The following is a 25,068-nucleotide window of genomic DNA, read 5'->3' on the forward strand; positions in this document are numbered from 1 at the left end:
TCCAAGACAAATGTGCCACTGCCTAAGGCTGGCCCACTCAGGAATGATAGTAATGCCTTTGTGATAACATATTTAAGAAGGGAAAAAAAAGTTATTGGACAGATGTAATTGTAGCCAGAGAAGGGAACTTTTCATGCACCCCATGAAAAGGGACCACACTGGAGCAGTTCATGGAGAACTGTCTCCTCTGAGAGGGATCCCACACTGGACCAGAAGGACTCCCCTCCCTGAGGTGGAAGCAGTGACAGAAACAGTTGGGCTGAACTGACCATAACCCCCATTCCCCATCGCTCTGCACCACTGGGAGAAGAGGAAGTAGAGCCACGGAAGGAGGGAGGGATGAGGAGGAAGCTGGTTTTAAATTTTACTTTTCATTATTCTGCTCTGATTTTTTTAGTAATAAATTTAATTAATATCCCCAAGTTCAGTCTGTTTTGGTGAGTGATGGCTCCCAGTCCTTATCTCAACTCATGACCCTTTTGTTATATTTTCTCTCCCCAGTCCAGTTGCAGAGGAGAGTGACAGAGTGGCTCTGATGGTGTCTAGCATCCAGCCAGGGGCAATCCAGCACACTGTGAAATGCAATGACCCTGCTCACCAGGCTCTCAGCATATTTGCTCCTCACATACTTAGGTTAGTACACCTTAGCTCACTGAGGTAGTGCCTTATGTCACATCTGGGCCACTAACAGCATCATCCTGGAGCCGGTGGCAACAGGAAAGGTGTGTGGATTTGGCCATTGCTGGTTGACAAAGTGTGCAACAGGATATGACTCTCTGCAACCACGCTTGGATGTCCCCCTGACATTGGCTGCTGTGGTTAGGGAGGATGGAGAAAACAAGGAGGATTATTTTGGGGGTAGAGGAGTGGCAGCACACACTGACTCTGGGTTTCAGTGGGGTTTTTGAGACAGCTCCTCATGTTACTCGCCGGGTGGGTGCTGTTTTGTGGAGACAAAGACAAGGTTTTCCTGCTCCCAGGCATGGAAAAGGATGCTTGATGCACTTAATTGGTGCATCTCTCTGCATATGAGACATAAAGCATAGGTCTAGTTTCCAAATCAGGAGCTACAGCTCATGCATGTTTACTATATGAGAAACAAAAGAGCAGGGTATGAGGCGTGATGCAGCACGAGCCTCACATCAAGGGAAATATTCCCCTGTCTTCAAAGGGTCCTGGCTCAGGGCACCAGTCCACAGCCACTGCAGAGGCCATGGAAATAAGCTCCTTTTTGAGCTGGCAAATGTTGTCTTGTTTTTCTACTTGAGGAGTAGAAAACAGAAACTCACCTAGAGCTCTGCTCTGCTGTGCAATTTGTGGTACCAGATTTAATAAAGGGCTGTGTGGGAAGGAGTGCAGAAGGGAAAGAGAAAGGAGATGAGTGGGGGGAGCAGGCAGCTGCACTGCACCAGAGAGCATTGGTCTGCAGCATGCTGCCAGGGACAAGTGAGAGAGGCAGGACAGCCAGGCCACAGGTCTCCTCTTTGGCTTCTACTGTTGGGAGCAAGATGCGGAGCTGGCCCTGAGGAGCCCAGCCTGGGGACAGCCAGGCAGAGAAGAGGCAAAGCCCGGCCATCCCTTAATGTGTGGCCACCACACAGCCTCCACCGGGCTCCACTGTGCAGGGTGCTGGCATGCTGTGCCTGTGGGATGCCCCTCAGTTGTTGCCAGGATCACCCTAGAAAGATACTGGGCCTGGCACCCAAGAGGGGACAGGAAAATGGGAGCATGGATAAAATCCTTCATCCCTTTGCCTACAAGTCATGGCACAGTAGCAATTCTCAGAAACTGAAGTCTGGACCCCACCCTGGGCTTGCTCAGTGGCAGCCCCTTGCTTTTGGGCTCACCAGTGTGGCCTCAGGCATCCAGGGGGAGTGCAGGACCTTGTATCATGCAACAAGTGAGCTGAATAATCATGGTAGGAAGAAGGGAAACATTGAACACCAACAAAAGCCCTGGGAAACTATTTTATTGCTAGCAAAACTCTGCCGGTCTTTGTTTTGTGAGTGCACTTCCCATGAAATGCAATTGCTCACTGTGGTTTTAAACTGAGACCACCCTGAAAAAGAAGGCAGCTTCCATTAAATTGAATCACTTTTCCCCAGAACTGGAATGACAGTGGTAATGTTGATAAGGAACAATAGCTGTTAAGTGAGAGCATCATTTATATTTCCTATTAAATCACTGTCATTTCCAGCACAAATGGATCACGCATGCATGTCATGCTGATTTACAGTGATAAAGCCTTAGTCGTGATCAGTTATTGTAGTGCCTAAGCAGAGCATGAAAGGTGGCACAAACATGCAACTACACTGCACCAGGCCCAGACCAATATTTGGATCTAACTTAGCATTAGCAGATGAGCTGGTGCAACAGTGATGGGAATTTTTTCAAAAATGTTCATATGCCCATCATCAGTGTAACCTTGAAGGCTATTGATCTTCTCCATCTCCCCTTTCCAGCGGTCTTCAGAAGTGGAAAGGCAGGAAGCAAACGGAGAAGGAGCAGCAGCACATGACTGCCATAGATCTGACCATGGAGAGGCAGCACAAAGCAAATGTAATGTCCAATGAATGATTCAACCTAAAGACTAGACACTCAGCAAGGAGAAAGTGGGGTTGCTGAGTGCAGAAGAAGGCAAGGTTGGACGAGCATCGGTGTTGCAGCAGTCATTCAGGGAAGGTTTCTTCTCTTGAGGATGTTTTCCAAAAGTTGCTGAGCTTCTTGGAGCCCATGGGCTGCTGCCACACTGAGCAGTTTCTCCACTTTCCTGAAGGACATGAAACCTTCATCAAGAAAATCTAGGAGGAAGTCCTAAATTCAGTCCTAGCTAAATTTTAATTACCCTGGCTTTTTTAAGAGGAACAGAGCTACTCAATCTGAAAACATCTGTAAAGTTAACTTTCCCCTATTCAGAAAATGATCTGATTTTCCTTCTGCTTTTTCCTGTGGTCTGAGCTCGTATGTTCTAGGTTTGGTGATTTTCTCTTCTTAGTTGAAGGACAAATAGCTTTGGAGTTCTTGAAATACCACCAATATGTGACTCTGATCATGCAATATGCAGTGGAGACTGAAACAGAATTCACTGGCTTCAAATCACAAGGTTTACCCAAACAATGCTTTCTTAGCTTTGTTTAGCTTACAACTGCTCTTTTCAACCTCATTTTTAATTTTCAGTCTTGGAGCAAATGAAAAGACTCAAAATGAAACAATACACAAAATCACAAAAGGGCTGGGTTTCACTGTGATGGGATCAGTTGTTCCAGCTTCACTTAGCCCCAGAACAAGCCTCCACAGTGACTGTACAAAGCACAAGGCAAGTCTTCTTTGTCTGCAGGCCTTGCTGGGAGCACTGGTGTGTGGTGTGTGCACTTGCACATCATGGAGAGAAACTCATCCCAGGCAGTTTCAACCCACCCCCAGGCAGTCAGCAGGAAACCTCTCATTGACCCCACTGAATGGAAGGAGGGTGAAAAGGGAACTCCCTTAAAAGAGAAAGGCAGGTCTTTATAGCAGAAAATTCACATGTCACTTCAACAGCTCTTTCTACACCAGTACAGATCTTGTTCCTTGCCCTCACTGGGAAATCATCATGGAAAAACATGTGCAATCAGACCACAGGCATTTTAGGGACTGTGACACCTAATTTTAAAAATGTCTTTGGACTAACTGTGGTTTTCCATTTCCCTGCTGCAGGTAGGGCTGCATTACTGACAATACAAAAAGAGGGCATTAGAAATGCTGGAGTAGCTTCATGCATGGAGTACCTAGAGCACCAGGTTTCCCTCCCTCCCCAAGAGGAGCTGGGAATTGAGATGTAATAGGAAGGAAGACGATTATCTCAGGTTACCCTTCTTCAAGTGCCATGGTCATGTTTCTGAGTGTCCCCACTGCCAGGTTGAAGGAGGAGTGGGGATGGCCCTGCCCCGCAGCTTGCCTACAGCCAGGAAGAGACAAGCGCAGAAAATGGTAAGAGAAATACAGAAGAAAAAAACCTGAGTTTGAATGTTTTCAAGCAAGGTAGGAATTGCTTTTGGCTGAGAGAGTTACTTTTCTTCCTAGCAGCTGGTACAGTGCTGTGCTTTGGATTCAGTATGAGAATAATGTTGGTAACACACTGATACTTTGGTTGCTGCTGAGCAGTGCTTACCCTAAATCCAGGATTTTTCAGTTTCCCACGCTCTGGCAGTGAGCAGGTGCACAAGAAGCTGGGAGGGAGCACAGCCAGGACAGCAGACCCGAACTTGCCAAAGGGATATTCCATGCCATGGAGCATCATGGGCAGTGTATACACTGGGGAGGTTGGTCAGGAGCTGCTGACTGCTTGTCAGGGATGGGCTGGGCATTGGTCAGAGCATGATGAGCAATTGTACTGGGTATCACCTCTGTTTCTTGGAGTTTATTCCTCTCTTTTATTAGTATTGTTATTGTTAAATTTTACTTTATTTCAATTATCACACTGCTCTTATTTCAACCCATGGGTTTTACCTTATTCCAATTCTCCTCCCCATCCCACAGGACTGGGAGAGAAGGGGAGAAACCAGTGAGCAGCTGCATAGTACTTAGTTGCTAGTTGAAATTATACCATGACAGAGCAAATAAGGAAAAAGTTATGTATCATTCACTTTTTGAAATATGACTCCTTTGAAATTTCAGGCCCTGATTTGGGAAACATCCTTATTCAGAAACGCATGAAGGCTTCAGCATTTCTCTAGGTATGGATGTCTTTAATGATGCCTTCTTGATTTACACCTCCTGCTGCCACAGGCATAGTTATTTCCACCCTAAAAGTCCTGCAGCTTGATGCTGTTCTATGCCTTGAGCAGGCAGAGATAACATCCAATGTGCCTACTTCTCTCCCTTTGCTTTTTGGGTAGCATAGTAAATCTCCCTCTCCTTAATCCTTCCCATTTCTCACCAAGAATGGGAGTATTCTGGGAGATGCAGCCCAGGCTTCCACCGCGAGTGTAACTACTATGGGTACCACAGCAAATGCACACACAGGCATGGCTGCATCACTTACGTGGCAGAAGCCTCTTGGGAGGGTGTGCTGAGAGCAGGAAAATAATACACTGCTGTAACTTGATTTCCTGTTGCCTCAGCAGCTCCTGGCTCACTCCCATCCTGCACCTGTGCATTTTTCCTGCTGCCCACCTGCAGTGCAAACCTTCCCATAAAGCCACACAGCAGCACCAGGATCCCTCTGCACTCTCACAGCCAAGACACTTCCTTTTTTCCCACTGATTAAAAAAAGTAATACTAGCAGGTGGGGAAAGTGGAGCAAAGTGTATAATACAACCCACAGTGAGAAGTCAGGAGCTCCTACTGTCCCTGCTGCCACCTGTGAGCCTCCTTCCCACCAGCACAGGACAGCTCAGTGCAGCTTTCCCCCCAAAACACTGCCAGCTTTTTCCTCCTCCCATACCACAGTAGCCTTTCCCCAGAAGAAGCCAATTTCCCATGGCAGGAATTTCTTGGGGGATTTTTGTGCCTCACCTGAACCAGTGCATGGCCATGTCCTCATTTTTTTCCACTCCAGCTCCTGGGTGTGAGACAAGGCAACAAAGTCACAGACAGGTTATAACATACAGTGTCCAAATCCAGCAGTGTGTTGGTACCACAAAGCCACATTTGTGGTTCTGGCTTATAAGCACTCACACTCTGGCAGCAAGTTAGCCGTGGGTTGGAGAAACATTACCTTGCAAATACCTCTGTCCTAGGATGTGCTGGGCATTGGGGTACCCCAGACGAGCATACACATGAGCCACATGGAAATGGAAATCCTCATAGCACAACGGGATGTAGAGCAGGAGGAGGCCAGCAGTGATTACAGCTGCCAACTGTAAAAGAGAGGAACAGTCACAATGCAAGGAAGAAAATAAGCTGAGGGCTAGCTACAGCAAATACTTTATCTGAGTTCTGAAGCCTCCCAAAGCTATTCCCCACAGAGAAATGGGAGGAAAGGCCCACACAACCACAGAAAATCAAAGTCACCTTTGATAAAGAGCCGGTTCCAGAACTTCCACTGATGCTGGCAGAGAAGGCTCTGCTGAATTCAGTGAGCAGTGTATGAACTCCCGAGTTAATTTCCCCTTTAAGCTCTGCTACAGCAAAGGAAACTACAATCATTTAATTTTCTAGTGGTCCTCTTGAAGAAAATGGGGAAAAAACCCCTAAGGTGCCACCAGGCTTTTAAAAACAATTCATCAAAGACACATACCAGAAGGAGCCTCATTCTCCAGGCACCTGGGGACTTGTGGCCCATCACTGCCCACATAATTGTCATTCAGATGTGAACATTCACAGAATCACAAAATGGGTCAGGCTGGAAGGGACAACAGGGTGTCATCTGGTCCAACCTCCCTGGTCAAGCAGGGTCATCCTAGAGCACATTGCACAGGATTGCATTCAGACAGTTCTTGGATATCTCCAGTGAGGGAGATTCCACAGCCTCTCTGGGCAACCTGTTCCAGTGCTCAGTCACCTGCACAGTCAAGTTCTTCCTCATGTTCAGGTGGAAGTTCCTGTGCATCAGTTTCTGCCCATTGCCCCTGGTCCTACTGCTTGGCACCACTGAGAAGAGCCTGGCTCCATCCTCTTGACATCCTTCCTTCAGATACTTATAAATGTTGATGACTTCCCCTCTCAGTTGTCTCTTCTTGAGGCTGAACAGGCCCAGCTTCCTCAGCCTGTCCTCATCCCTTAATCATCTTCATTGCCCTGCGCCAGACCTGCTCCAGGAGCTCCATGTCTCTCTCCCTTTGTGAACATCTGCAGCTCCTAAATCCTTTCATTCTGTGTTAAAGTGAGGACATGCCTATACCTGACAGGAGAATAACCTTGAGTCTGAAACTCTTCTTGCATCCAAGGTATAAATCAGTGAAAAGTCTGATGAACTGCACCAGCAGGGAAAAAAATATGAGAGACCAGAATTAGACTGTTTGCTTTTTTTTGGTGCCAAGTTGGATTTTCTTTGGTCAGTGAGCTAGCTATTAGATTCCAGTGAGAGGAGCTGGCAACTTATGCATCCGCATCTTGGCAGAGTCAGATATCCCTGGCTGGGGGAAGAAGAACATACTTAGGAAAAGGCTGTAGGAGACCCATGTGGAGCCTCCTGCCCACAGAGGTTACCAGAAGCCCTTTGTCTCCCTGCAGGGGAATGCAGCGTGTCTTGCCAGTGGTGCCAGCCCTGTAGAAGGTAAAACCCTTCCCTAGTACAGGGGAAAATGGAGACCAGGTACAGTCCCAAGTGGAAGACATGGTTCTTTGAAAACATCAAGGAGGCAAGTGCTGATTAGTCTCTCTCTGCGACTCTGTGCTGAAAGAAACCATGTCAGTGGTGTGGGATCTGGAGGAGACCACTCATACCTCATCCTTCAGATCTGTAGCTTTGGTGAAATAGTGATGGACTCTTGGACCTGATGTTTATGGGGACATGCTGAAGTGCCTGCAGGTGCTCTGCATGCCACAGTCCCTCCCTTGTGCATGCAGAAGGAGAGCAGACACAAGTAGCCCTTTTCAACAGCCAAGTCAGAAGTAAGCTCCAGGGCCTGTCCAATTGACCACAGCTGTTGCAGAACAAGGTCACTTTTTCATCTGGGCATAATTTCTTGCTACAGCTACTTGTGCATGGTGGCTACAGCATGTGTGTGGGTTTGTCACCATGTCGTGTTCAGAATGAGCCAAGGGGACAAGAAGCAGCTGCAAAGGATGACGAGATATAAGAGCTTTAATAGTCAGGGGCTCTTCTGGCCACTATGGATGGTTTGATGCAACTGATACAGACAGGTGCAAAAACCAACTCCCCCTCACTTTTTTGGGGGTAGGGGCAGAGGGTATAGTGCTCGAGATATACACAGACCATTGCAAAGTAAATGACACATTTAGATCCTGATCTGCTGCTCAGTTGTCTATATAGCTTGAGCACAGAGGTGATGTGGGTTTACAATTCCTTGCTGTTTCATGGGGGCTCCTGCACTCCCACACACCACGATCAGCTACAGGGATTTCTGGAGGCAGCAGATTGCCAAGAGCTTGTTATCTCCTAATTGGGACCCAGGTCCTGGTTTGGGCCCATCCTTAATTGGGATTAGTGAATGCTGGGGATTAAATTAGCCTAGTTAGCTAATTAGGCTAAGGAGAAAAAATAGGTAAGCAATAATGACATACAAATGCTCCAACATTTGATTTTCTGACTGATAATCTTAGGGATGTAGGAAACTTGGACACACACACCCCCATTCAGCCTGTGTGGTGCTGTTCTGAAAGTGCTGATGGGAATGTAAATCCCTGTAAGCCAATAGCAAGTCCAAGAGGAAATGCAAGTCCTAGATCAAACTGGTTATTGCTGAATGCTTTTGATCATATTTAAAAGGAGGAAATTATACTCCTGGTAAGAAGTGCTTCTTGCTGGAAACATGGCTGATGTTAAAGGTCCAGCTCAGGCAAAGCTGAGTACAGACCTGTGGTGAAGGGTAGGACAGTGTTTCTGAAGCAGCGCAAAAGCTGATGAGTAAGGGTCTGGTTTCACACAGTGGCCGTGGGCTGTTACTGTGATATTTTGTCACTGTTGCAGTGGCTGGGGCTGGAACATGACAGGGAATGTTTCATGCAGCTGCAGGAAATAGGGTGCACCATATTGCAAGAGGCAGTGGCCGTGCTTTTATAGGTGCAGATCTGTGACCTGCAAGATGCCCACAGCTGAGGTGTCTCCCTTGTGCTCCATGATAGGTTGTCTGAAGCCTCAGGAAAGGAGTAGGAAATGTGGCATTTTGGAGGAGCTGTTTCTATTGCAAGTCTGGTACAGCCAATACATGTAACAGCGAACAAATGACCAAGTCAGTGAAAGGGGAAAGGATATGGTGGGACAGGTGCTGCAGGTCACAGGGGAAACCTCTGTGACCATGCTCCACTGCCATGGGGGGACAGCCTGACATATATGCTCTCTGTGGGACACCACCTTTCCACAACGATGTCCATCATGATCAGCCATGCCCTGATGGCAGCCTCTACCCTCACTGCTGCAGAGATGCTGTGTCTGGCTCCTCTGAGGCAGGTGGCCCAGGAACCTCTGGATGTTCACTTTTTGTCCCAACAAAATGGAGCAGAGGGTAGGCTTTCAGCTTTTTGCAGTTGTGTAGGCACTGACATGTAGGGCAAGTTCACATTTTACAAGGGAGTTCCTTTAGAAATCCCCCACTGAGCATCCCTAATCTGATTTGCTTGTTTGTTTGTGTTTGGGGTTTTTTTTCTATTTTCTTTTCCTAAACAGCAAGAAAAACTGAGACCTATGCATGACAAAAGGCAGGTGCACAAAGTACTGGACTGCACTGATCCCAGCTCAGGAAGATGGTACCACAAACAGCTGTTGCTTGGCTGCCCACCAAATCTGAAAAGGCATCTGCAAGCACACAGCTAGTCCCACACAAGCAGAGACATTAGCAAAAATACTCCTTTGTCCTCCACTGTGGTTACATCTGAGTTCAGGTAAACGTTGTGCTATTTTAAGTGTCTCCAAGACCAAGAGAGGAAGGAAACACAGCTGCTGGTGGAGGGGGCACTTTGAAGTAAGGTCTCCCTGCAGAAGGGATGTAAGAAGGAGCTGCAAGTCCCCTGGGCTTCCTCCAGGTTGATTGTCTGCAGCACTTTGCCCTCACAGCCAGCACCAGGGACTAAAGGCACCAACAGTCCCTGATCCAAGAGTTCCTCAGGGACCCCAGCTGGGCAACAAGTATTACTCTACCTCAAATGCAGGAAGGAACATGGGCAACCTGTTGCATTGCCCAGTGCAGAGATGTGAAGCAGATCACTGCCCTGAAACAACCTTTGTAGTCTTGGGTGACAACTCTCAGTTGCTCATCAAACCCTTTTCTTCTGTGGTGACTCATCAGAGACTACTTTGCATGTTTGAACCCTGCATCCTTAGGGCTGCTCTAAAGCACAGGGAAGCCCAGTGGTATTGTTGGGGCTCTGCTGGGGAATCAGGCAGTGAGGGAGATAAATCAGGCCGTGCATGTGTATTTATGCAACCCGGTTCCTATGCAGCAGCTCCAGCACTTTGACTGTACCATCACCCACGTGCCAAAGCCAGGTGAACAGGATCAAAATTATGACCAAGAGGAATGCCTAAAAATCCCACCCATAATCACTGCCCTTGAAGATGCCATATTACTGTGTGCTAGCAAAAGCCTCTGCTCCTCAAACTGAGAAAGGCATCACCAGCCTTGCAATTTTGAGAGGCTGTGGTGCGCAAACAGCTCCTGTGGCTTTGACTCTGGCACCAGTGGCTTTCAGAGGCAGGGTGTGACATAACACCCACTGCCAGCACTCCCACCCTGAGCCCATCCCCACACTTACCTCCCAGCTGCTCCATGCCAAGCTCGGAGGGTGGGGGTTCCCACCCCCCAGAGAAGGATTTGCCCCACAGGTATCAGCTCTGCCCCTTCCCTGCTGTCGCCACCGCACTGCAGGCTTCGTGTCCCCCATCTCTCCCTTCCACAGGAAGTCCGAGCACCTTGTTTTAAGCTGCTCTGCTCTCTCTCACCAGGCACCACTGTAGTTACAAAAATGCTGCTAGCGAGGATTTTCTTGTTATTTTCTAAGTCCGTGAGAGACTTTTCTCTCTCACAGAAGAGGTAGCAGGGAATGTAAACAACCCAGACACCTGCAACCTTGAAAAGTCTTGTTTATGGTATAGTAGAAAAATATTTTGACAATGGATGTTTTAGGATTTTAGCCAATCACCCCCAAGGGGTGGCTGGCCCTTTGTCCAATTAGGCTATGAAGAAAAAAGTCTATAAAAGAGTTTGTAAAATAATTAAATAAATCAATCTTGCTGCACAACTCCTGCCTGCTGGATCTTCTCCTCCTCCTCCTCCCTATGGCTGCGGGACACGGTGCTATACCGTAGGAACCAGGCCTGCGGTAATATTTGGTGCTGCCCGACGTGATCTGCACTCTCTGACGTGTCCTGCTGCTGCGAGCTAAGCCGAATTCCTCTAGAGGTACGCTGCTCCCCTTTGCCCCCGGGACCGGGAGGTCCGACAGAACTGAGAAATGGCAAACAGCGGCTCACAAACCGAAGCTGCGATGCTGGTCTGGAAAGGTGTGGTTAGCATATTGCGCACCTCCATTCCTGAAAACTCAGTTCGGGAATTATTAGACTGGGCTACTTTAAAAGGGATTTCCATGGACAGAGATACTGCCCTGGACTTTGCCTTATGGCAGGAACTCGGATGCGCTGTCCGACAGGAGCTCCCGACTGGGGACTCAGCAGCGTTAGAATTATACAAAACCTGGCGTTCATTATTTTTCCTGCTGACAGACCTTGACTGTGATAGCAGGGCTGGCTCGCCTATCTCGGTGATGAGTGACGGAGGAATGTCCGAGGGGGGCCCCGTTGACTGGGTTTCCGGGGAAAATGATAATGGATTCAGAAACCCCCCCCCCCGGCTCCACAGGCAGAGCCTGCGACGGCTCACCCTGCACAATCGCAGGACTCCGCAGCCCCCAGGAACCCCGCGCCGCCAGAGGCGGGGGGGTCAGAGCAGCGGGAGGGCGCACAGCCTGCCTTTCCGGTCGGCTGGGCAGCGGCCACGGCTTATCCAGTGCCTCAGATCAGCGGCTTAGCCACTTGGATGCCCAGAGAGGCTCCTAGCTCGGTTCCGTATGGACCTGGATCTAACTTCTTAGCCGGCGTAGCGCCGGGCGTGCCTGCCCCGGGACTCCCTGGGTGTGGTCCGCTGCCCTCCCTGGCGCTGGACTGTTCTGCGCAGTCGCAGAACCGAGCCATCGACCTCTTAGTGCAGCATTTGCCTTTGCTGATGGAGCTGCCAGATTTATCCCGAAGGATGGAGGAACTCCTCACCCTGTTAGAGCGGCGAATGCCCGAACCAGCGCCGCCCGCGCCCCCCCCGCCATCTGCGGGAGACGCGGCTCCGAGCCGAGAAACGGCGCGGCCGGCGGCGAACCCGGCAGCGGCGCAGCCGCGGGAAAACCCGGCAGCGGCAGCGGCTGCGGAGACGCGGCCAGAGACGGCGGCTGCGGAGCAGCGGGCAGGGGGGGAAGCACCCAGAGCGACCCCCGAGAGCGGGCCAGCGGCAGCAGCGCCGGGCGCGGCTGGGGAGCGCGAAACGGCAGCGGCAGCGGCGACCGCGCCGAACGCAGCTGCTGTGCCAGAGGCGGCGGCGCCGAGAGCGGCTGTAGCCTCAGAGACGGCGACAGCGGTTCCAGTACCAGTTCGGTCGGGGCTGGCCGAGACGGCCTCCCGTATAGAAACTGGTGCAAAAACTGCCGCGCAGCCAGCTGCAGTCTGTCCTGTCTGTTCTGCCTCTAGCGAACTTAGCCAAAGTGCCCCTCCACGTAAATTTCTGTTCACTCCCAGCACCCCAAAGTTGCCTTTGCCTGATGATTCCTCGTCAGGCAGTGAGGCAGATGAGGTGCTGGCCCCAGGTCGTCAGGCGGCTGTAGCCGCGCGGCGAAGAAAAAGGCTGCGCCGGTCTCGCCCCTGGACCTTTCAGGACTGCACAGTAACAGTGCGTCCGACGCATTATAATCGCTTCTTAGAGTCCCTTAAGATGCGAGCATTGGAGGAGGGTGACTGGAGGTCATTAGAAATCCTTGGAATGCCATATAGATCTGAGGATTCTGGGGGTAACGGGGGAGCTGTTACACTCCATCCACAGGCGGTGCCAGAAGTTCAGGATGGTAGTGCTTTCCCAAAAGGGGAGATCCAAGCTTTCCCAGTGTATAAGGCTCTCCCAGATTCAGGAGAGCATGACAAGCATGAGGTAATTGCCTGGAAAGTTGCCCAGGACCTCCAGTCCAAGGTGGCACAATATGGGCTAGGTTCTGCTGAGGTTATGCAGATAATAAGGGTGATAAATACGGATTTGCTTTCTCCATTTGATATCAGACACTTAGGTCAAATTCTATTTCAACCTGTACAATTTACAGTTTTTGAGAAAACCTGGAGAAAGCTGGCCGGCAAGACTGCATTAGCAAATATGCAGCTCCCTGCTGCTGATCCTAGACAGACAGCAGGAGTGGATGCTTTGATGGGGACTGGTCCCTTCTCTGATCCCAGTCTACAGGGTAACTTGCCCTCTAGCATCCTGCAGCAAGTCCAACAGGTCGGCATGGCTGCCCTGTTGAAAACCATAGAGTTGTCTGTGCCCAGAAAGCGATATACTGAAATAGTTCAAGGCAAATCAGAGTCATTCCTCTCTTTTGTAGAGAAAGTCGCTGCTTCTCTTGAGAAGCAGGTTGAGGATGACGGGTTAAGACAGATGTTGTTAAGGCAGTTAGTGAGGGATAACGCAAACGAGGAGTGCAGAAAAATCATAGATGCCTTACCAGGGGACCCTGAGGTAACAGACATGGTCGAGGCCTGTGCTAAGGTGGGATCTGGGAACCAGAAAAGGTCTGCCTTGGCTGCGTTCCTGCAGCCTGTTCACACATCTTCTGGTCGTGAACCAAAGCCACCAAAACAGGTGAAAAGACGGAAGCGGCCTAAGCCGAGCCAAAAAGAGAACACACCGATCCCCCAGTGCAGGAGGTGTGGCAGGCCAGGCCATTGTACGGGCTACTGTAGATCCCGGACTCATGCCGATGGTCGGCCTTTGTCGGGAAACTTCCACCGGGGTGCAAGGAGGGGGAATTGCTCTCCGATGCAGTCGCTCCCCCAGAGAGTGGCACAGGTACAGGCACAGGCCTACCCAGCCACCCTAGAGACAGCACCCAGGGATCAGACGGTCCCCACAGATCAGACGGGTTTGACGTCCACACCGCAGCCACAGTCGTCTTAGACTCTAGCGGTATTTATAAGGTTCCCTTGGATGCATATGGACCCTTAGCCCAGGGATTCAGTGCGATGCTGGTGGGAAAACCTGATGTTGCCCATCAAGGAATCTTAGTGCACTCAGGAGTTATTGATTCTGACTTTAAAGGTCAGATTTGCGCTATGGTCTCCATGCAAAACCCCCCTGTAACTATTCCTGAAAAGACCTGCCTTGCTAAATTAGTGCCTTTTAAGTCTTGTGTCCCCAGGGTAGAACAAATTCAGGAAGATAACGGCAGTGGATCTACGGGACTTCCACAGGCCTTCTGGACCGCAGACATCTCTGACCAAAGGCCACAGATGACACGTACCCTGGTCCTGCCAAGCGCCCAACCACCCCGGATTCAGCTTCGAGGTTTGATTGATACGGGTGCTGATGTAACTATCATCTCCTTCTCTGCGTGGCCTCCCTCATGGCCTTTAGCCCCGGTGGGATCGGCCATCGCAGGATTAGGAGGAACCACACAGAGCTATTTAAGTGAACGGCCTGTGGTGGTGAAGGATTCAGAGGGACACACAGCTACAATTAGGCCTTATGTTGCTACCACTTCCTGTAACCTTTGGGGACGGGATGTGTTGGCAGCTTGGGGCGTACGGATTGGGACAAATTTTAGCAGGGGTCACTGTGTGTAAGAGCGCACAGTATCCTACACTGCCTTTGAGGTGGTTCATTAACACACCAATCCGAGTCAGACTCTGCTCAGTTAGTTGAACTAAGGGCTGTTACCATGGCTTTTCAGCGATTCTCACAGGAACCTTTGAATTTGGTTACTGACTCTGCTTATGTAGCAGATATCACCCAACACTTAGATTGTTCCCTTCTGAAGGAGGTGAACAATGCGGCTCTGTTTTCGCTGTTGCAAACCTTGTCGTCTGCAATTCAGGCTCGAGTGCATCCGTATTACATTCTGCACATTCGAAGCCACACCAATTTACCAGGTTTTCTAACGGAAGGCAATGCCAGGGCTGACATGCTGGCAAACCCTGCATGGGTAGGGCCTCAGCCTGACAAAATTGCACAAGCCAAGGCATCGCAGGGTTTCTTCCATCAAAGTGCACATACCCTGCAGAAGCAGTTTCATTTAACGCCAACCGAGGCGCACGACATTGTCAGCGCTTGTGCTGACTGTCACGGACTCGCTGCGCCTTTGCCAGCGGGGGTAAACCCCAGAGGGCTAAAAGCCTTGCAGATTTGGCAAACGGATGTAACTCACATCCCTGAATTTGGTCGGCTGAAATATGTGCACGTGTCTATTGACACTTTCTCCTCGGCTATGTGGGCTACTGCTCACACTGGAGAGAAGAGCCGTGATGTCATTGCCCATTGGAAATTGGCTTTCTCAGTCCTGGGCGTGCCAGCTTCTGTGAAAACCGATAATGGTCCTGCCTACGCCTCGGAGAAGACACGGCAGTTTTTACACCTGTGGGGTGTAGACCATACCTTTGGTATCCCACATTCTCCTACTGGCCAAGCCATTGTTGAATGCGCTCATGGTACCTTGAAGCGTGTTTTGGACAAACAGAAAAGGGGAATGCATGGAGAAACCCCACAGAGCCGACTAGCAAAAGCTTTGTATACAATTAATCACCTTACAGTACCACAAAATTCAAATAATCCTGTTATTCTGAATCATTTTTTCTCATTGCAGTCTGCAGGCGACAGACAACTGCCCCGGGCAAGAGTCTGGGTGCGGAATTTACTCACTAACCAGTGGGAAGGCCCACATGAGCTTATCGTTTGGGGTCGTGGGTATGCTTGCGTTTCCACAGATACTGGGATATGGTGGCTACCTTCAAAATGCATTCGCCCTGACCTACGGCACCAGAGGCAGAACAGGCAACCTCCAAATGATGGCCAGAACGCCAATCATCCAAATGGCGACCAGAATGTAGAGCATCAGCCTAATGACTCTTCTGATGATGACCAGGATGTCAACCATCAGGCAGATGGTCCTTCTACAAGCAGAGACTGGGATGGTCCTTCTACAAGCAGAGACTGAACTTTAAATTTCTTGTTATGGAGTCAGATAGTTAAAGCCTTAAGGACATATTTAGAATTAATAACTGATGTAGATTTCTATTTGGCATTAATAGTAGAGTTGTTCTCTTATAAAACAAAAAGGGGGAATTGTAGTTACAAAAATGCTGCTAGCGAGGATTTTCTTGTTATTTTCTAAGTCCGTGAGAGACTTTTCTCTCTCACAGAAGAGGTAGCAGGGAATGTAAACAACCCAGACACCTGCAACCTTGAAAAGTCTTGTTTATGGTATAGTAGAAAAATATTTTGACAATGGATGTTTTAGGATTTTAGCCAATCACCCCCAAGGGGTGGCTGGCCCTTTGTCCAATTAGGCTATGAAGAAAAAAGTCTATAAAAGAGTTTGTAAAATAATTAAATAAATCAATCTTGCTGCACAACTCCTGCCTGCTGGATCTTCTCCTCCTCCTCCTCCCTATGGCTGCGGGACACGGTGCTATACCGTAGGAACCAGGCCTGCGGTAATACTCCGGGAAAAGTTTTAATATGGATGAAGAACAGACAGTAAAAATGGTATAAAAAGGACTCACCTCTAGCATCAGGTGTGCTCTTGGCAGAGCGCCAAGGCACCCAGCCATTACCCCTTTGCTTTACTTTATGTGTCTCTTATTGCCTTTATATTAAACCCTTTAAATTCTCACAGGAGAGTGAACCTCGTTTTTCACAGGAGGGCAGAAGGCGAGGCCAAACACTGGCACTCGTGTTTGGATGGGAGCAGCGAGGTTCTGCCCAGCCCACCTTAGCACTGGTGGTATTATGGAGAGTGTCCCCTCTTTCCTTATCACTCCAATGAGTGCACAGGCCAACACACTGCCAAGCCCCAGCAGATTTCACTGCTGTATGAAGCTGTTCTGCACCAGAGAGGGCAGGGCCTAGGAAGTGGTGGGCTTTGCCAGACAGGGGGATCCCATGCAGGCCCAAGCAGGTCACATGCAAACACCAGGCAATCACAGAGCATCGCACACAGATCTCTGCATTTTGTGGAAGCCACAAGGCCTGGAAAATGTCTCTGTGTCTTGGGAACCCTGCTCAAAGCCCCTGACTATGGCATTGGTGGGGTTCCTGTATCTGGTAAGGGAGGAGATCTTACCTACAGTGCAGACAGCTTCAAGAAAGCCATTTTGTTAAACATCCCACTGCTGAATAGCAGTGCTTTAAGGAGACCCCCAGAAATGGAAGACACAATAGATTTGTCTTCCAGAGGCTAAAATAAGTGTTATGGTAAAAGTGTCTGACAAGACCTGACAGCACTTTAAAGGGCTGTCATTTCAGTGTCCCACAGCTGACAGCTCTGTCATTCAGCTCTCAAACATTACCACATATGATAACCCACATCGCTTTCACTTATGGATTAAAAAGGTACAAGTACTGTAATACTATGTCCTTAGTGCCCTAAGAATTTCTTAAGGTAAGACAGATGCAAGATGAGCTTTGCATTTTTACTTGGTTCGTGTTCTGCATGGGATGCTCCCTGGCAACTGGTCCCAGAAGGATTTAGGACCTTTTGTAAAACCATCTCTGCCACATAGTGGGTACTGCTGGGACAGCACCTGGCAACATCCCCTCTCCATTGGCAAATTCCTTTTTTTTTCTTTTTTATGGTAAAAGTTGCAAAGGCCTGAAACTACTCAAGGTTATCCAAAGCCTGGATGGGGCAGTGTTAATTAAAGGTGGGTGTGAGCCCTCAGGCCTCCCTGGGAACACATCTTGGCACGAGGCTGAGTGGTTCAGGGGATGCTGCAGCTCTCAAGAGCTGGCAGTGCACTGTCAGCCCCAGTGCAGCTCTGCATCACAAGTCCACAGCACAAGCCCAGCCTTACAAGCAAACACCAAGGTGTGTCTGGCCTCATCCCCTGCCCTGGATGTACAGGGGAGAAGAGCAGTGCAATGTAAAAATCCAGGCTGCATGGAAACCTCCATCACAAAATAAAATCTAAATATTTTAAGGTTGTGTCAGTTTCCCTGATATTATCAAGGGGCCTCTGAGTTTCCTGCTGCCAAATTATCTTTATAATGAGTTAGACTGTAGTTCTGCCTCACCAGAAGAAAGGTGTGGATCCACACCTCAGGGAGCAGAGTTTTTCACTGGACAGTAAAATATATAAAGAATACCAACTCTAAATGCAATTATCCTTAGGGTATTCCCAAAGGCAGTAAAGCATCTGTGATTCTCCAGCTCTGTGAAATTTATCACTACCAGGTATGTCAACACATACTCTTCAGCAATCAACAAGACCTGTTTGGGGAAAGACTTAAGTGCAGGCAGAATAAGCATCTTCCAGTGTTATACATCTTAACTGGGACTTCCTGAAAACACAACGTCATCAAGCTAGACATTTTGAACCAGGCACCACCATGTTTTCAAACCCATTTCCAAGCAGCTGTTTTCTCTCAGTCACAAGTTGGAGATCAGGGCACCCCTGCTAGCTGTGAGCTTTGCCTCACCCCAGTAAACAAGGACTCACTACCTTTCTTTCACACTTGAGGCACCGGGAAGGAAAGGCACAACACCTTCCCCCCAAGCCTCCCTTAGTGTTGTGGATAATTGCCATCTGCTTTCCAGTTTGCTCATGATTAGGCAGGGGGATCAGATAAAAACCCACTGCATGCCACACAAGGAGTCTGGAAAACACCTACCTGTGACAGGTTACTAATACTAATTGGCTGCGACTGTGAAGGTGGCACCTCTGCAGTTGTGGACCCCCCAGTTCATTCTTCTCTGCTCCACCAAGTGCCCTGGTGCATGTCCTGTGGCTCTTCTAGAAGAGCATTAAGATGGAGGGGCTGCTGAGTTGAAACCCAGAGAAAGCCCTGGGCATGGGGAGAAGGAAACAAGACCTTCAGTAAAGATAAACAAACTGTACTTCTTTTTCTCCAATCGTACTATGCTTGCCTTCAATATGGGGTTAATAAGAGGATTGAAGTATAGTCGCAGTATGACCCAAAATGAGTTCACAAAAGGGATTGAATTATCCCTTAGGAAAAGAAAAATGTCTGGGCACTGTTTGGAAACTAAAAGCAAAATTATCCTCTGTAGCTGGGGTACAGCAGCAGGTGGCTATGATAGAAACAAGGGGACCCCCAGATGCACACTTTTAATCTTGTCTGCTCAGGGAAGGATTGGTAGATTTTGGGAGAAGAGCCTCTCAGAGGTGGAAAGTGTTTTCTCAGAGTTCAGAAAAAATAGATGAATTGCGATGACAGCCTCTACCTGTTGCTACCACACATCCAATACTTCTCCAGTTCCCCATAAAACAGCCATTTAATTAAGGAGTCAGCTTGACAAAATTAGAATAAACTCTGCTGGAGCTCATTGATGACCAGATCCTTTTTACTGCCAGTTTTCCTCCAAAATGAATAGCAGGCTATCATAGACTCCATCATAGATGACTTTTGCCTGGCTCTCCTATTTGCCACTCACATCAGTATGGCTGACTGCCTTAAAAATAGCAAAATCAGCCAATTTTCCCCCTTTCCCATATGACTCATCCAGCACAACACTGATTGGTACTCATTTGTTTCCCAAAATGCCTATGTGATTGTGTCCAAGTTAGCAGCAGCAGCATTTTTATGAAGCACTTTTAGCAAAATGTCAGTGGCTTTGCCCAAGCTCTGATAAATATCTGCTTAAGATGAACTGAATCCAGCAGGGACTTTACCCCAAAGTCTCAATTCAGCAACACAGCTAAGTCCACACTTAAATTATTTTCTATTAAATTATTTTGCAAAGTGGGATGAACAAATGAGTCAGGGCCTTGAGTCTCTGGCATGTTCAGCAGTTCCCAGGCTGTTTGCCCAAAGCTTACTGACAAAACAGCAGTAACAACTGTAACAGAACTCACCTTTTCAGTGATGAGGAGAAAACCCAGTTGCACACATCCTCCTTCTTATATGAGGTGGGAACCAGACCAGTAAGTAGTTTCCTGTACCCATTGAAAGATAAGATTTGGGATAATTTTTCCCCTATGTATATAATGGATGAAAAACTGTAGCATGAAAAGCCTTTTGTAGATGCTCCAACGTTTAGAAAAAGCTGGCTAAAATGAATTCTCATCATCCAAAGGATGAGTGCTCAGCAGAGAGATGGAAGAAAGGTTCCAGTGCCACTGAGGACTGGCACAGCATTGCCAGCCCAGCTGGTCCTTTCCTGACCACTTTTATACCTGGCTGTACGAGGGGAATGAGTTTTGTGAATAAAACGCATGTTCACAACCTGTCAAGGATGCAGTCTGGTGCTCCATAAGTCCCATTTAATAGCTAATAAAATTCAAACCAAAAACCAGAATCCTGTTGGATAAGTAAATACGAAGCCACTGTGATGTGTTTCCATGCAAACTTTGCTGGAGCGGTGACAAGTTGCCACTCAAAGACCCTGAAGATCCCTTGGTTTCTTGCCTGTATACAACGATGGCACCTGCCTTTGCCATCCTCATTCACGTATAGAAATTACCTGCCTGGAAGTTGGCAAGCACTCATTTACCCAGCAATCCCAGCTGATCACTACCTTATAAATGGGCAGCTCAGATAGTGCAAAATTTCTTTTCAGGTATTTCTTCTGTATTCACCTTGGCTCCTGAGGATGGGAATTTTGTGTATGTCTCTCTCTGCCTCACCACCACTGCTGTAGCACCCAGGTGTCTTGGCCAAATAGCAAGACCACACTGCAGCAGATGAGCAGAGCTAAATCTATCGTCCATTTGTCCTAAAGCTTGCTGGAAACTCCTCTTAAAGCTTTCTTGATCTAACTTGCTGAGACAAAACAACCAAGGCAACTCCCATCTCCATAACATCAACACTAAACTGAGCCAGTCCTGGCAGGTAGCAGGTCTGAGCAGTAACCTGGGGACTTCAGGCACTGCCCTGATTCAACCAGACAAAATAACACAGCCCTGATAGGCTTTAAGCATCTTAAAACCAGCAGTCACATAAACCTCAGAGTTCACTGATACATCTACTGGCATCCTGTTACCTCTTACATAACAGCAAGGGCAGTTTTCAGTGTAGCAGATGCACAGCATGAATCGGGGGCGGGGGGGGCAGCAGCACCTGTGAATGAGATACACACCCTACATCATAGTGCAGGAACTATTATTGTACTTCCTAATTCCCAGCTGCGTACACTCCTCTGCTCCAGAAGCCGTGGACACCAGCCACGGCTGCCTCAGGCCTTGCAAAAGTAACACACCCAATTTTCCGGTTTGCTCTGACCACCGTTTGCATCCCTGTGGCAAAAGACAACAGGTTGGGGTTTTTTTTTGCTTGATGCAGGAAAACACTGGCCTGAGGAAACCCTTTAGAGTTCCCTTTCCTCTTGCATTTGTTCAGCATAGAGGCACAGGGTACTTATGTTGGTGAGAGCAGGGAAAACCAGATTTGGGCAGAGGGGAAGACAGCAAGAGACTACAAATTTTCTAAGCCTCAGCAGAAGCATCATGTGGTTACAATGACTCTTCCCTCAGTAAAGGCAAGTGGCAAATGTCTTTTGACTATCTACCTTTGAATAAAGGTGCTGCAAGAGGAGGCCTGTGCTTGTGTCTGCTCTCTAAATAAACCAGCCTGAATGTATAGTTTACATTGCAGGGTCACAGAGCATGGGCTTTTCCCAGATGAGGGCATTTTATTAACTAAAGAAATGCCATGAGACCAACAGTAATCCACCCAGGATGCCTGGAGCAAACTCTTCTTTTGTAAATGGATAAGGAAGTTACAGGTGCTTTAATGCCCACAGCTATAGAGAGAGCACCTGGTTGCCTGTGGCCCAGGCATTCTGGTACCAGAAATCTGGGATGTGTCTGTAAAACTGATACAGCAGTGGCTGAAACTGCAAACAGACTTTGGGCACAAAGGAGACACAGGAGAGGGTACCCCAACAAGTCCCCTCTGAAGTCTGAAACTCAGGGAACTGTAAAGGCTGTTCTGACCATTCAGGTACTCATCTTTCAGTGCAAGTAATCTGTTCACACACAACAGCTATCAGAGGCACCAGGAACAGATACATCCATAGGTCCTTTCTCCCTCACAGGTACACCTGGCTGAAGGACCTCTGCTGAGAGGCAGGGACCCTGCTGATGTCACATTTCATTACTTGGATCTCCTGGTCACCTCTTTCAGCCTGGTTTTCCTCCTCCAATCCCATTAACCAGCCCACTGCCATACCTAAGAGAAGTCTCGAAAGCCATAGCATGGCAGGATGTCATTTTGAGAAGAAAAAGCAGCGTGAAGGCCCAGTTTCTTGAACTGCTCTACCAGCAGGTTGCAGGGTAGATGCTCCTGCACAGGGAAGCCCTTTAAGAACATTACCTCATCTTTAGGACAATGAGTAGGGGATGAGTGCAGTGAATGTTGGAATTTCAGGAGAGTTTTTCTCTGCTTGATGTTCTGTTTGCCAAAAGAGAGGTGATGGGTGGTTCCTACCTTGGCAATGTATTGTTTCTGTCTTGTGAGCAAATCTCTCTTCTTTCCTTCTTTCTGATGGGCAAGGGCCATCGTGTCCTGCCCTCTCCAGAGGATGAGGAAATGAATTCAGTGTGAGAAGGTAGCTGAAGGGCCACCTCATCCTGGTAGCCAGCTCAAACAACAGGATTTGTTTCTCACTTCATGGCATGAGGGTGCCTCATGCTGGTTTCTGCTCTCCAGTTCTGAGCAGGCTAATGTACTTCAAACTGAAGTAGGCTCCTCCAAGCTTCGCATGGCTCTGATTACATAGCCTCTGCAATCTTGAGTAATTATCATTGCCAAGGGCTCCTCAGAGTTCAGCACGAGGACTGCCAAAATTGCAGTGCTGCAGAGGAGTCCCCTCCCTCAAAACTCTTTCTGACCCCAAGTGCTGCTGGGAGAGTTGGGAAGGGAAGATCAGCTCAAAATAAGAAGGCTGGATAAAGAAAGAAGGCCTTTCTTCAGTTTCAAGGGTGCAGCACTAACACACCATTTTTTCGTGTTGCTTGCAGCACATCTCAACTCCACTGTTCATGAAGCAGCTTGACAAGGGAGGAGTTGTTGTCCCCACTGGCTGGGACTATGAAGCACGTCCTTGGTAGTGAGCAGGATTTCACACTGCAGACACCCTCTGTTGAAAACTAAAAGTGTAGTCTTGAGTGTCAACACAGACAAGTTCATTTCTTGAATCTAAGGGTAGGGCTATGCCAGCAAGCATAGAAATGAGGGTGGCAGAGGAGGCTAACAATTCATGGCAGTGCAAAGATCCAGCCCCTGCCAATGATATCCCACTTGAAGACACTGCTTGACACTAAAACCTACTTGCACTGGGGGCTGGGGTGGGGAGTGGGCACAGGATATTTTCCCATAGCTTGAACCACAGCTCAGCTATGACTCTTTTGCAGCAGCTCAGGAGAAAAAGGAGAATTGCTGGATATTTCAAAAAAATTGAAGAGAGAAGACAAAAAAAAATCAGACACTGGTTTGGGGACAAAACCATTAGCTTGAGCTGTCAAAGAAGAACAGAGAAACCAACAGGGAGGCTCTGGGAAAAGCCAACAGAGGAAAGGTCAAAATACTGATGCTCTGCAGTGGAGCTAAGGGATGGATGCCCAGGGCAAAGCCACAGACATGCCTCAAGGCCAGAAGGCTTAATCCCTCTGCCACAGGAGCCGCCTTACACTTAGTCCTGTCCCTGAGCAGTGACAGGGAAAACTGCAGGGTCAGGAATGCCCCTCTCGCGAAGGGCATTCCTCTGATGCTGCCCCTCCATTCAGTGTCACTCCATGCCTACGGAAGCACCACAGCAGGAGTCTGCAGAGCCCTCCCACTGCCTGCGTCCTCCACTGCCCTCCGCACAGCATGCTGGAGCTAACTCGCCTTTGAACTGCACTTTGTTGAGCTGTGCTTCAGCAAATTAAACTATTTATTAGTCCAGGCTTAATGAAGCCATTCACCACTCAAAAGGTTCACCTGGAAAGCCCACAGCGTTACCCTTGTGGTGGGGAGGCTGTAGTCAGTGCTGAGAGCATCCCTGTGCAAGACCCAAAACACAAGCAGTGGCTGTGCCACTGCAGGCAGGGTTGCCACTGTCCTGGGTGCAATGCTCAGGCCCCATAGACATATTTGGGTTCTTCTGGTTGACTGGGGTTTTCTACAGGGTTCTTTCCTGAAAGTCTTTAGGCAGCCTGATGATTTGTAAATATTTTTCCACTGAGAGCCATTGGGGTAGATGGGTGGCCAGAATAGCTCCAAAAGAATAAAAAATACTAGTCCATGGCTCATTAAACTAACATTGCTGCTCATCTGGAGCACAGGAAACTGCTCCTCCAGACCAGGAAGAGAAAAATCTTCATTTTAAGCACCAAAAGGCTTTCCATGTTTTTTTTCTGGAATAACTGCAGCCACTAAGGAGTAAATTCACTTCCAGGAGAAAACACTCAGGAGCCCACAGGGATTCACAACTGCATTATAGGGAAACAAGTGCCTCAAAAATTTACAGGTTTTTAGGAAAATAAATGTTTGTTTTGCCTCTCTCTTGAAGAGAGAGAGAGAGAGAGAGATAAAAAAAAAAAAACCCAAACATTCAGGCAAACAAGTCTATTAATATTTACATAGAACATAGGCATATATTTGCTCCATAATGTGTTAGCTAGAGAACAAACCATCTGCAGCCCTCCACCCAAAAAAAAAAAAAAAGGACTCCCAGGTGCGAGTACCAAAAAGTCCTGCTAAAAGCCTCCTGACCTGGTACAGCTCCAGACCAAGAAGGAAAGAACAGAACCACCCTACCACTACTCCCTTGGAAATGGTTCATATTAGCAGTGGGGGCTTTGCTCCTCCCTGAAGCCACCTGTGGACAACTCCCATCAGAGCCAGCTGGTGCAGCTCACCTAATCACAAGGCTGGGTTTTTCCCCTTTATTTGAAAAACAGCTTGATTGGGCTCCACGTGGAGCATCGTGCTCCTGTTACTTATGTTATGGTTTTAAAGGCAGTCACAGTGATTCACCTGTGAATGATGTTTACTGTGTCCCAGTAGTCTGCCAAGGTTTCTGTGCATGACCTTGGTCCCAAGAACAGAAGTGACAGGTAAAAATGCCCAAGGAAGAAAAACGGAGAGGTTTTCTTATTTTCAAAATATTTTTTTATTGTTTTTAAATAAAGTTTCTGCTTAAGCCAAGGGAAAATCTGAATTTGTGGCCTGTCCGCTCACCTGTGTACGGCAGCAGCCCTGGCCCCTTTGTGCACCACTGGGC

General features: G+C 48.3%; 1 protein-coding gene across 6 annotated transcripts; it reads right to left on the reverse strand.

Moving 5' to 3' along the window:
• Window positions 1-1,683: 1,683 nt before the first annotated feature.
• LOC138109572 (sel1-repeat-containing protein YbeT-like) lies at window positions 1,684-24,682 on the reverse strand. 6 transcript variants are annotated; one of them, XM_069013227.1, is made up of 6 exons: window positions 7,369-7,560; window positions 6,221-6,896; window positions 5,699-5,840; window positions 5,497-5,542; window positions 3,851-3,937; window positions 1,690-2,770 (listed from the first exon to the last, which is right to left on the reverse strand). In XM_069013227.1, exons 2-6 carry the CDS (start codon window positions 6,284-6,286, stop codon window positions 2,674-2,676), a joined length of 438 nt encoding a protein of 145 aa, XP_068869328.1. In that variant the 5' UTR covers window positions 6,287-6,896; window positions 7,369-7,560; the 3' UTR covers window positions 1,690-2,673. The 6 variants fall into 6 exon arrangements, 3 of the variants coding, with proteins under 3 accessions (XP_068869330.1, XP_068869327.1, XP_068869328.1); XR_011150604.1 differs by lacking the exons at window positions 1,690-2,770; window positions 6,221-6,896; window positions 7,369-7,560 and adding exons at window positions 18,513-18,686; window positions 19,718-19,798; window positions 24,558-24,682; XM_069013226.1 differs by lacking the exons at window positions 6,221-6,896; window positions 7,369-7,560 and adding an exon at window positions 10,357-10,634 and having other exon boundaries at window positions 1,689-2,770.
• Window positions 24,683-25,068: the final 386 nt, after the last annotated feature.

This window comes from Aphelocoma coerulescens, chromosome 4, assembly GCF_041296385.1.
Source record: "Aphelocoma coerulescens isolate FSJ_1873_10779 chromosome 4, UR_Acoe_1.0, whole genome shotgun sequence".
Classification (NCBI taxonomy): domain Eukaryota; kingdom Metazoa; phylum Chordata; class Aves; order Passeriformes; family Corvidae; genus Aphelocoma; species Aphelocoma coerulescens.

What these genes read in the sequence shown, in the direction of transcription:
- LOC138109572 (XM_069013226.1), bottom strand. Translation starts at nt 10,485, where the DNA reads ATGGGGGACACGAAGCCTGCAGTGCGGTGGCGACAGCAGGGAAGGGGC. An exon ending in AGGACAGAGGTATTTGCAAG is followed by an intron (nt 5,543 to 5,698) that starts GTAATGTTTCTC and finishes TCTCACACCCAG; the next exon opens with GAGCTGGAGTGGAAAAAAAT. An exon ending in ACCATGGCACTTGAAGAAGG is followed by an intron (nt 2,771 to 3,850) that starts GTAACCTGAGAT and finishes CATGTCCTTCAG; the next exon opens with GAAAGTGGAGAAACTGCTCA.